Raw genomic sequence first — 12,077 nt, 5'->3', positions numbered from 1 at the left:
TGAGGGCCCGCGCTGACAAAAGTACTCTACAGATTGTTCACTCCCATAAAATTATTGAAAGAAGTTGTAGAAAAACTTAAGTAAAAATACTTTACATTTTTAAACGATTGCTCAGCCCTATCCTGACCCTAACTAATCCCAATCTAATTAAAACTTCAACTTAAAAACCATGTCTGAATTGTTCAAATTTTTTCAAATCAACACTGGTCATTAGGAAATCATTCCTAACATGCTTTTAATGGAAGAGATGGGGGACAGAATTCACAGTCCTTTTAGTACAAAAATTAACTCCAAAGTTTAGATGAATCTAATGTTTGGCCTCAGCAGTCTGAGACAAATCGAGTGGGTATCTGTTTAGTATGAAATTACTTCTTGGCACAACTGTGATTGTCCCTGATGTCTTCCATGTGCTTTAGGAAAGGATCTCTTAATGGCCAGTAGAATTATTAATGCAAGCAAGACCTGCCTTTTAAAGAAGTGAGAAGTGAAGAAACGATGTACACCCAATTTAAATTACTCCAACAATACAATTCATCTTCCACTCTGAGAATTGATTAGTTATAATTTTGTGTTTGAGCTCTTAAGACATCCACGAGATGTCGCTGTAGAGCTTCAAACAGAATTCAGTAATAATTTACTCTCTGCCACATCAACACACATTACACCACACATATTTCCTCAATCTGTCAGCGATTCATCTATATTTTGTGATCTTCTCACATTTCTCTCTCACTCACACACAGAACATATATAATATAAAGGCCCATATGTATACTGTATACTGCATCAAATTGTTCTATAATCCATTTACACATAGATTATGGGAGGTGTAAAGTGTGTGGCTATGTCTGCTAGTGTGAATCTGCAAAGGCTTTTGAATTTCTGTATATGTGGAAGCAATGTCAGTTCAAATAAGTTTTCATTCACCGCTGCTTTTAGTTTTTCCTAACAGAAATTGCCTGCTACCTCTTTTGTTCTGACACAAATGATACAAATGGCTTTCAACAGGATGAGAACTGGCCAGTATCATAGCAACTTATACTCCTGACATCAGTCTCTTCTAGGTTTTAGGTGCTAAAGAACATGAGTTTTCTTTCTGTAATGTATCTTGTTTACGTGCTGCATGAACCCAAGTTGTGCTGTCTGAACCGATTTTTGACATTGAAAGTATTTTTTTCAACACTCCAGTTTTCTGCTGAAGGATGTGGTAGTTTTTGGTTTACATCAGTTTACATCAACTTGGGTTCAAGGATTGAATTCAGAAAGGTTTTCAAATCCAGGAATTAATGCAAACACGACGCATCATGGATCCAGTCTCACAAAGCACATCTGAAGTCGACAGAAAAGTAACTGACAAATTAACAGATATACGATAATAATGGAATAAACTTCAGAAGAAATGGATTGCCAAAAAATTGTATCGAGCCATATTGAAACACTCTGGATTTGAGGGACATTTTTAACCCTGGAGACTTGAAGCCAAATTTAAACTAATCAAGCTTGCAATTGGTTGGCAACAGACGTTTTCATGATGGAAAATGTGTTTCCTACAATTGGAAAAGCATGTCCTTTCCTCTGCCTCTGATTGGCTGAGCCTGGTATTCTTACTCTTACCCTTTCTTCCTCACCTAGCTTTTGTAATGCCATTCCAGCATTTATCCTGACCGGCGCCCCCTGCTGCCAGTTTGCTGCAAAGTGCTACAGGAAGCTGGGTCCAGTACTGACGCATCTCCCTCAGCTTACTTGACAGATCTGAAACCTGAGGACAGAGAGAATATTTTAGTTTCACAAGACGAAGGCGAGTCTCAAATTCCAAATCCTTCAGTTTGGGTATGCTGTATATCCAAAACAAGTCATAATGAGTTTTAAATCCCATAAAATACCCTTTGTAAACAGCATCAGAATACCTGTAGTACGTAAAATAAATGTAAAATCTATTCTTTATATGTATAGCTTTGACAAAGATACTCAAATACAACATATACAATAACCTGGGATGTAGTCCCCACATGAAAAGTAAATTGTGCATACAAAGTCAGGAATTCATCTGTTTCTTATGAAATAATAAATTTGTTTTATATGATATGTGGTGTACACACCTGCATCTCCAGTCTGAGCCCAGCGGTTGGAGAGGGTTTGTACTCTGATGCGGTCAGGGAGCCGCTCTTCTTCCTCTGCTCATGAAGTGTGGGACTTCCTGTTCCTGGTTCACCTGGAGTACCACATGTCTGGTACACCTACAAACATACAAATACATAGATACACAGACATACATGAACACAAACATGTGCTAGAAGCTGTGAACTGGAGTTAAACATCTGAAATCAAATCCCACTGCTCCAGAAATGACTGGCTAGTCTGTGTTGCAACATTTGTGACAATTAAAACAGTCCAGTAGATGTCACTATAGACAAGTGTTTGTGAGGATGTTTGTGTTGACTGACTAGCATAAATCCACAGCCTATGTGTTCTGGAACATATCATTGATATTGCTTTCCAAATACATGGAAATATTACATTTGATGTCATATAGTAAAGTTAATGTAACTGGACATAAACAGAGCTTGAAAATAAATTGCACTAAATAAAGTGTAGGAATAGGAACAGCTTGAAGTTGAAAACCAGGACAAGAATGTTTATAGCTACACTCACTGCTTGTCCAATTAAGGGACATTGATATATACATCAGAAGAATTATGGGAGTCTAGCAATTTCATAATGCTACCTAGCCTTATTTAATATATGCATCTATACAACCAATAAAACGTTAGTGGTGAGAGGTTGAGCTTGTTGCTGTTGAAGCATATTGTTGAGCTCTACTTTTTAATCAAGGTAAACACTTCTTTAGGACAATAATTTGATTGTGCACACTTTTTAATGATGTTTGGATGGGGAACAATAAGATAAAGAGGTCAAAGGTTTGAAAAATAATTTTAAGGGTTTAGGATTGCAGACACAAGATGGTCTTTGACCGGAGATAAAAAGCGAGATGTCTTACTTTTGCTGTGAATGTGTCCATGTTTTCCTGCAGGACGTGAACAGCCTCATAGATTCGAGCAGGGATAGAGGAGAGAACCACATCGAGACTGGGCTCCGTGCTGAAACTAGAGGCCACTTGGATCATGGTGTCTGCATATGGAGGGAGCAAAAAAAGAAGAGAATAACTTTTGGATACACTCAGAACGGCACAAAACTTGATTTGCTCCCAAGTCACTAAATCAAAGTTTACCAGTACAGAAATTATGCATTATATTGTCAAGGTCACACTAAATTGGTATTGCATGTGGCCCAATGTCTGTTCCAGTGATCCACTCCACCAAATAAGTATATCTCTAGGTCATCTAGCTTTACAATGTCTTACCTTGGGGTCTGAACCTCACCTATAATATTCTGCCACTCGGGGTCCAGATCAGCTTGGTTGGCCAGACAGCCCTTCATGACGTTGGAACAGTAGTTGGAGCAGGGCTTGACGGAGGCAATGCCGTGACAGTGGGGGCAGTAAACGAGCTTCATCAGGGCCTTCATACACTCTGGACTCAAATTAACCTGGAGAGGTTCGACAGGACAGTTAGCATCACAAACCTCCGGTGAAAGGACATTTAATACTACAAGAGTTTGTTTGTAATGGGTCTTGTTTCTTCCTTTCATCCTTGATTGTACTGTTGTGGGCAATGTAGTTGTGGCCTAATTCAAGATGTTGGCTGTTTAGCTCTTCCCCACTTCTCTTTAACAGGGAATTTACTCTATGAGGGCAATGCATGGCAGAGTACAAATAGTACAAGAAAAAGCTTATACAGCAGAGGGCAGTATTGTATTATTACAAGGGACACGCTGTGACTAAGAAAGCAGCGATGGCCCTGCCTGTCTTTACACAGTACATGGTTTTTATTACACTGTCAACTAGTGATCATGTACACAAGTCATGAAAGGTGTCGAGTTCCACAGTGGAGTTATTTTACCACTATGCTGCATAGATGTGATGGAGGGACACGTTGAAAATAAGGGCACGTCGGTTTGTCTGCAAGATTTAAACTACATTTTTGCTGATTATTTGTAATTGAAACACTAGTTTTAGATATGTGGATGCATTTCCCAACAAGCCTTCATGCATTTATTTCTGTGCAGTACTGGAATCAGTCCAAGGACTCAAGTTGTTTATAATCCATCACTGTCAACATCAAGTCTGCATAAATTTGTGTCAATGTAACATTATCGTCACGTGGTAAAGTGGTTTAAGTGCTGGTGTAAAACGTCTGCACTCATAACAATAATGGTAGCTTTGACACAAATTAATGCAGACATGATGTTCACTGTGATGGATTTCACGACTTAAGTCAAGAATGTGCTCTAATTAGTGCATCAACAGGAAAAGAAAATAATCTAAATGAGGTCTGAAACTGTAAGGGAAAAAAGAGATTCAGATTTTTTTTTTTAAATTTGCAAAATGTTTAACTGTGATATAAAGTACCGAACTCTAGAGTTGTGTAAAATTGCTTAATACATGAAAAATAAGAAATAAGATATGGTATGGTCCTTTAAATTGCGGAACTTGGATGAAGCTTGTACAGTTGATCTACCTTATAGAGATGAATGGAGAAAGACGGAGGTAAAAAAAAAAGTATTGTAGTGACCACAAGCTACGTTAAACAATAATAGCAAGAAAACAATCACACAGTCACATCAGACACACCTCTGATGCGTCTCTAAGGGCTGGGGAAAAAACTGCATCAAGAGTTCAAAAAAAACATTATCACATGTAATTTGACCACACTGTTGTCATCCCTCACAAATGAAAGCTTTGTTCTGATGGCAGAGTCAGACGCTTCATTTTTTGATGATCTTGGTGTTCTTAATTTTTAGGGTGGAGACGTTTTCTCTGACAGTTAGGGTGTGACGAAGATGCATCCATCATATCTCCTAACCTGGGACTCAGTCCAGCAGGCGTTAGTCTCACATACACACACACACACACACACGCACACACACACACACTCTCTTTCAGTTTCTCTCACACCAACAACTCATCCTGTCTCTCTCTGTCTGACTCACTGTCTCTCCCATGTACGCACACACTACGTACACACACACACACACACACACACACACACACACACACACACACACTCTTTCACACACACACACACACACACACACGCAGACACACATGCACAAACACACACACACACTCTCTCACCTGTGAGACCTTCCTGACCACCTCTCCACTAACTATCAGCCCCTGGACAAACGACCTGGCTGTGACAAAAGCACGGATCAGCTTCGCCTTCATGTCCCTTGGGATGTCTCCAAATGGTCGTAGCGTCTCCTGTTGCTTGGCAACACATTCAAGGTAGTCCTCTGACAGGTTGACCTGCCAGACAGGAGGTGATAGGGAGAAAAAAACATGGGAGTAATAATAACATATGTTATGTTAAAAAGTATGTCATTGGAAGAGATTTAATGCATCTACTCCATACTAGTGAAACATAAACCAGCTAATAATAATACTAGATGAAAACAGTGCACGTTTTATATCTAAAAATGAAATTTTTGCAAATGTTTGTTCTCTCGCCAGAACAGAAAAAGGGGCTGAAGAGAGGCCGTTCAGCCAGCAGCTAAATGGATCAGCAGAACTAGTTCATAAAATCCTTCAATTGTGTCGACTCAAATTTGCAAGTATTTCTATTTGAATATATTTGGTATAATTCATATAATTGTTAGTGTATTAGTAAACATCTGACATACTGAGGCTGCCATAATGTGCTCTATGATCTCCTCTCTCATCTCAGTTATCCAATCAGTACTTTGGTTTCTGCTTTACTATTTTAATTGTTACCTTTTCATCCTTATGTACACCAGTTTTTCATTCAAAATGTATCTAAAAGGCTTTACTCACCTCTGTGGGAGCAGAGATTTTAAAGGTGCGCTCCAGGAGGCGAGACCAGAACTCAGACAGGGTCTCGTCCAGGTTTAGAGCGGAGCCCCGGTAGTACTGTCGCAGGTCGGTGTAGAGGTCTCCGTAGAGACGGGTGTTCTGTGAGTACAGGGCGCCGAGGGGAGACAGCGCCTCAGGGAGGGAGCGCTCAGAGCGACCGTGCAGCTCAGTGAAATATGCTGGAAGTAGAGAAAAGAGAGGAGTAGAGAAGTAGAGAAGGAAGTAGAGAAAAAAAGAGACACTGAACTAAAACAAGAAAGTTGTGGGCCGCTAAACACAAAACTGAAACTCTCTGTAGAGCTGAGAAAAATGGCAAAATTAGGAGATAATTATCTTTGGGTTTGTACTGCAAGTAAGTTTACCCAAGTACTGTCCTTAAGTACAAATTTAAGTAATTTACTCCACAACATATCAGAGAGAAATATTGTACTTGTTACTGAGTAAAATGTACTCCACTCTATTTATCTGAAAGCTTTAGTTACTAATTACCTTACAAATTAAGATTGTTGGACACAAAACCTATGTACATTATAAAATACAATGTTTTATTATTAGTAAACTACCCAACAATATACAGTTCTACAAGTAAAGTTGAAACGACTAGCTGATTAAACACTTAGTTGATTGACAGAACGGTTTTCATTGTTTTCAGGTTTTAAAAGGGGATTTTTCTGCAATTTTTCTTTTAGTAATTTGGGTACATTTTCCTGATGACACTTGTGTATTTTTACACTTGTATTTTTTTACTTAAGTTGACATTTTCAATGCAAGACTTTTACTTGTAACTGAGTATTTTTACAGTGTGGTATTAGTACTTTTACGTAGGTAAAATATCTGAACACTTCTTCCACCGCTGCACATTATCGGTCATCTGATCCATTGTTTATTTGAAATGTATTGCCGAGTGCAACTTTGCGTATCATTTTATTTAATACAAAATTACCCAATAACTAGCACTTGAAATACTTCTGAAGAATAAAGGATGAATGAGGAATTAGATTGCTCCTCAGGCCAATAAAATAAGTGGACAGTGGCTTTGGTTGTGCTGCAGTTAAGTTTCTGCCTATATTTAATATTTGTAAAGGTTTCCATGAAAATGTCTTTTCAGCCATATGTATACAAAGTGATAAAGAGGTCAAAAAGAAAGAATAAGAGTCAGCTTGCTGTCTCTGCAGTATATTGGTCTGGGCTTTTCCCTCATGCTTCAAAGGCTGTGGACCAGTGCCAGCCTGTTCTAACCACGACCAGATGGGCGGCCACGTTACTGCTACTGAGGTGGCCTGCTTCCTTGAGACTAATAATTCTATCCTCCTCCTCTGACATGTCCTCCTTCTGTGCTTTTCTCCTTCTTCTTATTTCATTTTTTATTTTGACTCACTGTTTCAACTCTACCAATGACACATTTGTCACTTGCTGTATTTGTCTATCTCTCTATTGTTGCACTTTTATCTTTTCCTCCTCCCTACCTCCATCCCTCTCTTTCTCTGATGTGCAGTGATCTGCAGCCTCAACTCCTCAGTGGGTCAACTGCTCATTAACTGAACCAGCCACTGCCCCAGGGGACACTCCTGTTTGTGTGTTTGTGTGTGTGTGTGTGTGTGTGTGTGTGTGTGTGTGTGTGTTGCCCCGGGAGATCCAGGGATCGGTTATCACATTTCATTGTGTCTGGCTGACTCCGCTCTCATTATAACACCCAGTCAGGGGTCCCCTTGACGCACAGGATACCAACACATCCCCCTCCCTCCCCCCCCCCCTCCCTCCACATACACACAACACACACAAACACAAACACACACCACACAACACACACACACACACACATACACCGTCACTATTGAAGCTGCAGTATTGAGTGCTGAGCACAGTCAGAGCTTGTACCAAACACAAATTCCACAAAATACTAATGTCATACTCCTATGTGCCCACTCCTAAAGCTTTGGTATTGAGCCAGTAATGAGCATCAATCCTGCAAACACACACACATACACACACCCTACTTACTGTCGAAGCTCCTTTGGAGAGCGTTGAAGGCAGACTGCAGCGACCTGCCAGCTTCTCTGATCAGTCCCTCGGTCTCTCGAGCGCTCAGACCCCCCAGGTTCTCCTCCATGGTGCTGGTACAACAAGTTGGACTCTGGGGACACATCCTCAAATGTTCACCTGGCAAGATGGGAAAGACACAAAGACAAAGTTAATTAAGGGAATTTTTTTCTTTTGTTAACTACTTGAAATACTTTAGTCATTGCATATGTCAGCTCTTTTACATTTACTTGGACCACCAAATCAACACCAGGGTTAAAAAATATGAAATTAAAGACAAAGTGATTTTTGATTGCAGGTGTGGAGTTTTTATTATCAACGCTGTGGCATGGTTCTATGGCTCTATGTGTATATGGCAACAGTGGTCATTCCACCTTTTTGGTCATTCTGGTTTATTTTGAACTGACATATCTCAAAACTGTTTGCGTAGATTGACATGTTTTTTTTAGCAGACATTCATGTCCCTTTCAGGATGAATTGTAATAAATTATTCCATTATGCTTTGATCTAACGCCTTATAATCAGGTCATCCATTTTAGGGTTTCCAATCTTTGGTTCATGACGATAATACCTTCAAAACTAATGGCATTTCCATCAGCTTCAGCTGTACGTTTTATCTGGTACTCATTAGCAAATGGCAGCATAGTAACATTCACAGCTAAGTCAGGAAATATGCCAAACATCCACATGGTAGCATCTTGCTCACGTCAGTCTTAAGATCAAAGCACTGCTGTGCCTATATCATGTAATTAAAAAAAAAAAATTCTCAATATAGAAGCAGAGCTACTATGGTATGAAAAACTGTTTTAGTTTAGCCTTAGTCAGTTTGAAAATAAAGTTAATAGTTTTAGAAAAGGTACAAAGTTAACAGAGACTTAAAGATTTAGAGCAATATATCCTGCAACCTTTTTGGCTCTTGACTTCTTAAAACACTACACTCAAAGACCCCTGCCAAGTTTCAAGTCGACCAGTTGTATAATTAAAAAGTAATTTAACAAAAACTGAAGATTAGATGAAAGTATGAAAAAATTGACTTATTGTGTGTAGCAGAAACATGTTCCTTAGTGTTTTCCTATCTTGGTAAACACCTTGCGACCCCTCAGAAATAAGTTTGAATGGCTTTTGCTGGTCCTGACTGTCAGCTTGGTCACCACTGCTGGAAAGGACCAATTATTTCTTCCATAGATCTGAAAGCGTACAACTCCCAACACTGGAGTCATGAGGTTTTCACATGACAATGACACATTACAGGAGTTGTGAAGAAGTAATCAGACAATTCTACAAAATCCTGCTTCTATTTTACTAATCCAAAAAGTAATTAAATACTTTTAAAGGAACTAGTATTTAATATTGAGTAATTGGATTCTAGTGTGTATTGTTTTGCTAGTGCATACTTAATTTTACTCTTATATTAGAGAGTACAGGATTTGAGTGCCTCTCACACCACTGCATTAATAATTCATTGGAATCCTTTTAAAAATAGTTACCAACCACAAAAGCACTATGTACAGTAAATACAGTACACTTGATTTAAATATAGCATATAGTTTGTTTTTCAGTCATGCATTTGTAGTGGAGTAAAAAGCACAATGAAGTATAAAGTAGCATACAATTTATATAGTCAAGTTCAGTGGAAGTACCTAACATATGTACAGTGCAGTACTTGAGTAAACTAAATGTACTTGTTACATTGAACAACTGCCCCTCTCTTATTTCAAAATATCAAAATAAAAGATGAGTAACTTATTCAACCTTCATATGACTGATGTTGTTTCAGCACAGGACAAAATGTTTGTTTGGCCAGAAGTGCAACACGGAAACTGCAACTCAGCCCTGGTCATGACACGTCCAACCTGAACCTGCATCTTGAAAATATGAAAATGTACAAAAGGAGGCTAGAAAATGTCCTATCCTTACGGGGATACTCCCAAGAGGGACGCAGTCTACCAGACAGTATAAGCAGTCTGCAGCATCAGTCTCTTGACAGACTCTGTGTTGTGTGTGTGTGTGTGTGTGTGTGTGTGTGTGTGTGTGTGTGTGTGTGGTGTGTGTGTGGTGTGTGGGTTGTGGTGTGTGTGTGTGGTGTGTGTGGTGTTGTGTGTAGGTGCCCAGGCTTGGAAAGGTTAAGGGTGAGGAAGTAACTACAGCTGTTTGCATCACTGCTCTCTTCCTTTTAACAAGGCTGTGTGTGTGTGTGTGTGGTGTGTGTGTTGTGTGTGTGTGTGTGTGTGTGTGTGTTGGTTGTGTGTGTGTGTGTGTGTGTGTGTGTGTGTGTGGGTGTGTGTGTGTGGGTGTGTGTGTGTTGCGGGCAGAATTTGTTCTACCAGGGTAAGTGGAGCAGAAGAGGAGACGCCTCATCACTCTTCCATGAATCTTTCATTGGCACTGGCTGGTGTGTGTGTGTGTGTGTGTGTGTGTGTGTGTGTGTAGCTGGGAGCCTAGTACAAGAGTAATTTTTATCACATCTTTTGGAGATATTTAAGATGGCTTTTTTTTGCTTCTTCACAAAAAGGCCTACAAGAGCACAAGTGGAAGTGAATAATGCAGGTCTGGAGTTGGAGCTGGAACTCACTCACTCCACAGATCAACCACGACACTCATAGAATAGTCTCGGTTCTTCAGTAATTCTCAAGTGTCACGTGCAGGTCTGCCATTCTAAGATGAGACGCTTTCCTCCGCTGAACTCAACACCATCAAACTAAATCACTACCTGCACTCAACTCGGGTGTGTGTGTGTGTCCGTGCGTAAAACGGCGTCATCACATGTTAGCTGTGAATTTTCACACAACTACCACAATCCTGTCACTCTAGTTTACAGAGAGAACTACTGCATCACCTCCACCTCTTTGTGTTTATTTGTTATTAGGATTTGTATAGGTGGAGGAAAATATCAATTCACCAGTTTTATCTTTTTTTTGCTTCAAATCGATTTACAGTATCCAAGAATATTATTTTTTTTACAGTGTTAATGACTTTAATTTGAAGATAAAAACAGGTAGCAAATGAGGGAACACTCTGCACACCCCAGAGTCATCTTGTAGTTCATCTTCAAAGTTTGAGACCATTTTGGATTTAATTACTTAAAGGTGCCCTGCCACACTAAACCATTTTTTCCTTTTTGAAATATGTTAGGTCCATACGTGTTTGTGTTATGTCGTGAATTTGAAAATGAACTGCTACCTCCTCTGTCAGCTCTAGCCACTGAAAAGAAATAAGTGGAGAAATCAGACCAGTTACAACAGCTGGTCAGTCTGAGCTCATTACTATTCATGAGTTCTCCCAGTTGTGCTGGGTGAAGGATACTGATAGCCAAGCTCTCATTGGATAGCTGTTAGCCAATCAGAGTCAAGCAGCTTAGTTCATTTAATATGAATGAGAACTGGCCCAAATCTAGCTGAGTCTTCCTGCAGGCTTTCTACACCACACTAGAATGGCTTGAAACAAGATAACCAAGGTATTTTTCCGCAAAAAAAGTTACAGAGTCCATGGTAGAACAGACATTACCACATAGTAATGAAATCTGTGTGGCAGGGCACCTTTAATAATTAGCTTTGTAAGACGAGGTGAAGTATTTTGTGAATAGATTTGTAGTGATTTGTAATCCCAATTAGGCCTTCACGATTTGGGGAAAAATATATGAATCACATTTTTTTTGCTTAGAATTGAAGATCGATCATGATTCTCTGCCACAATTTTTTTCTCACAAAGTGTAATATTTATTGCACACATGAACCATGACAATGCATAACAAATTGGCAGTACCAAACAGATTTTTTTTGCATAAGACAGAAGAAAGTAGTAGCGTTTGTGATGCAGTCTACTCCTAAAATTAAATGAGAACTGAAGTGATTTAAAAAATAAATTGCAAACAAAGGTATTTCAAGATTGCAATTTTGTAACGATTTATTGTGCAGGCCTAATCCAAAAATGGGAAATTACAGTGTTACCGCAGACAGATCGGTTCGTATTTATTCTAAGGGCACAAGTTGGCGCTTACATAAAGTACATTAATAAGACAGGACCTGACTCAAGGGCCAATTTATTATTAATTAAAGAAATGATCAATATCCAACTAACTAACAGTGAAGATGATGCCTTAAGGGTC

The 12,077-nt window shown here is 39.3% G+C and overlaps 1 protein-coding gene across 1 annotated transcript in view; it reads right to left on the bottom strand.

Moving 5' to 3' along the window:
- The window catches only part of LOC116695273 (glypican-1), a 37,373-nt gene that overhangs the window by 4,338 nt on the left and 20,958 nt on the right, over positions 1 to 12,077 (bottom strand). Inside the window, exons 2-8 of the mRNA XM_032525404.1 lie at positions 7,934 to 8,092; positions 5,894 to 6,111; positions 5,195 to 5,368; positions 3,381 to 3,546; positions 2,999 to 3,129; positions 2,100 to 2,237; positions 1,629 to 1,759 (exon numbers count right to left, since the gene is read on the bottom strand). Of these exons, the coding sequence (XP_032381295.1) occupies positions 1,629 to 1,759; positions 2,100 to 2,237; positions 2,999 to 3,129; positions 3,381 to 3,546; positions 5,195 to 5,368; positions 5,894 to 6,111; positions 7,934 to 8,092 (1,117 nt within the window). The remainder of the gene's footprint in view (positions 1 to 1,628; positions 1,760 to 2,099; positions 2,238 to 2,998; positions 3,130 to 3,380; positions 3,547 to 5,194; positions 5,369 to 5,893; positions 6,112 to 7,933; positions 8,093 to 12,077) is intronic.

Source organism: Etheostoma spectabile, chromosome 9 (assembly GCF_008692095.1).
Source record: "Etheostoma spectabile isolate EspeVRDwgs_2016 chromosome 9, UIUC_Espe_1.0, whole genome shotgun sequence".
Classification (NCBI taxonomy): Eukaryota; Metazoa; Chordata; class Actinopteri; order Perciformes; family Percidae; genus Etheostoma; species Etheostoma spectabile.
This window is presented reverse-complemented; position numbering and strand designations above follow the sequence as displayed.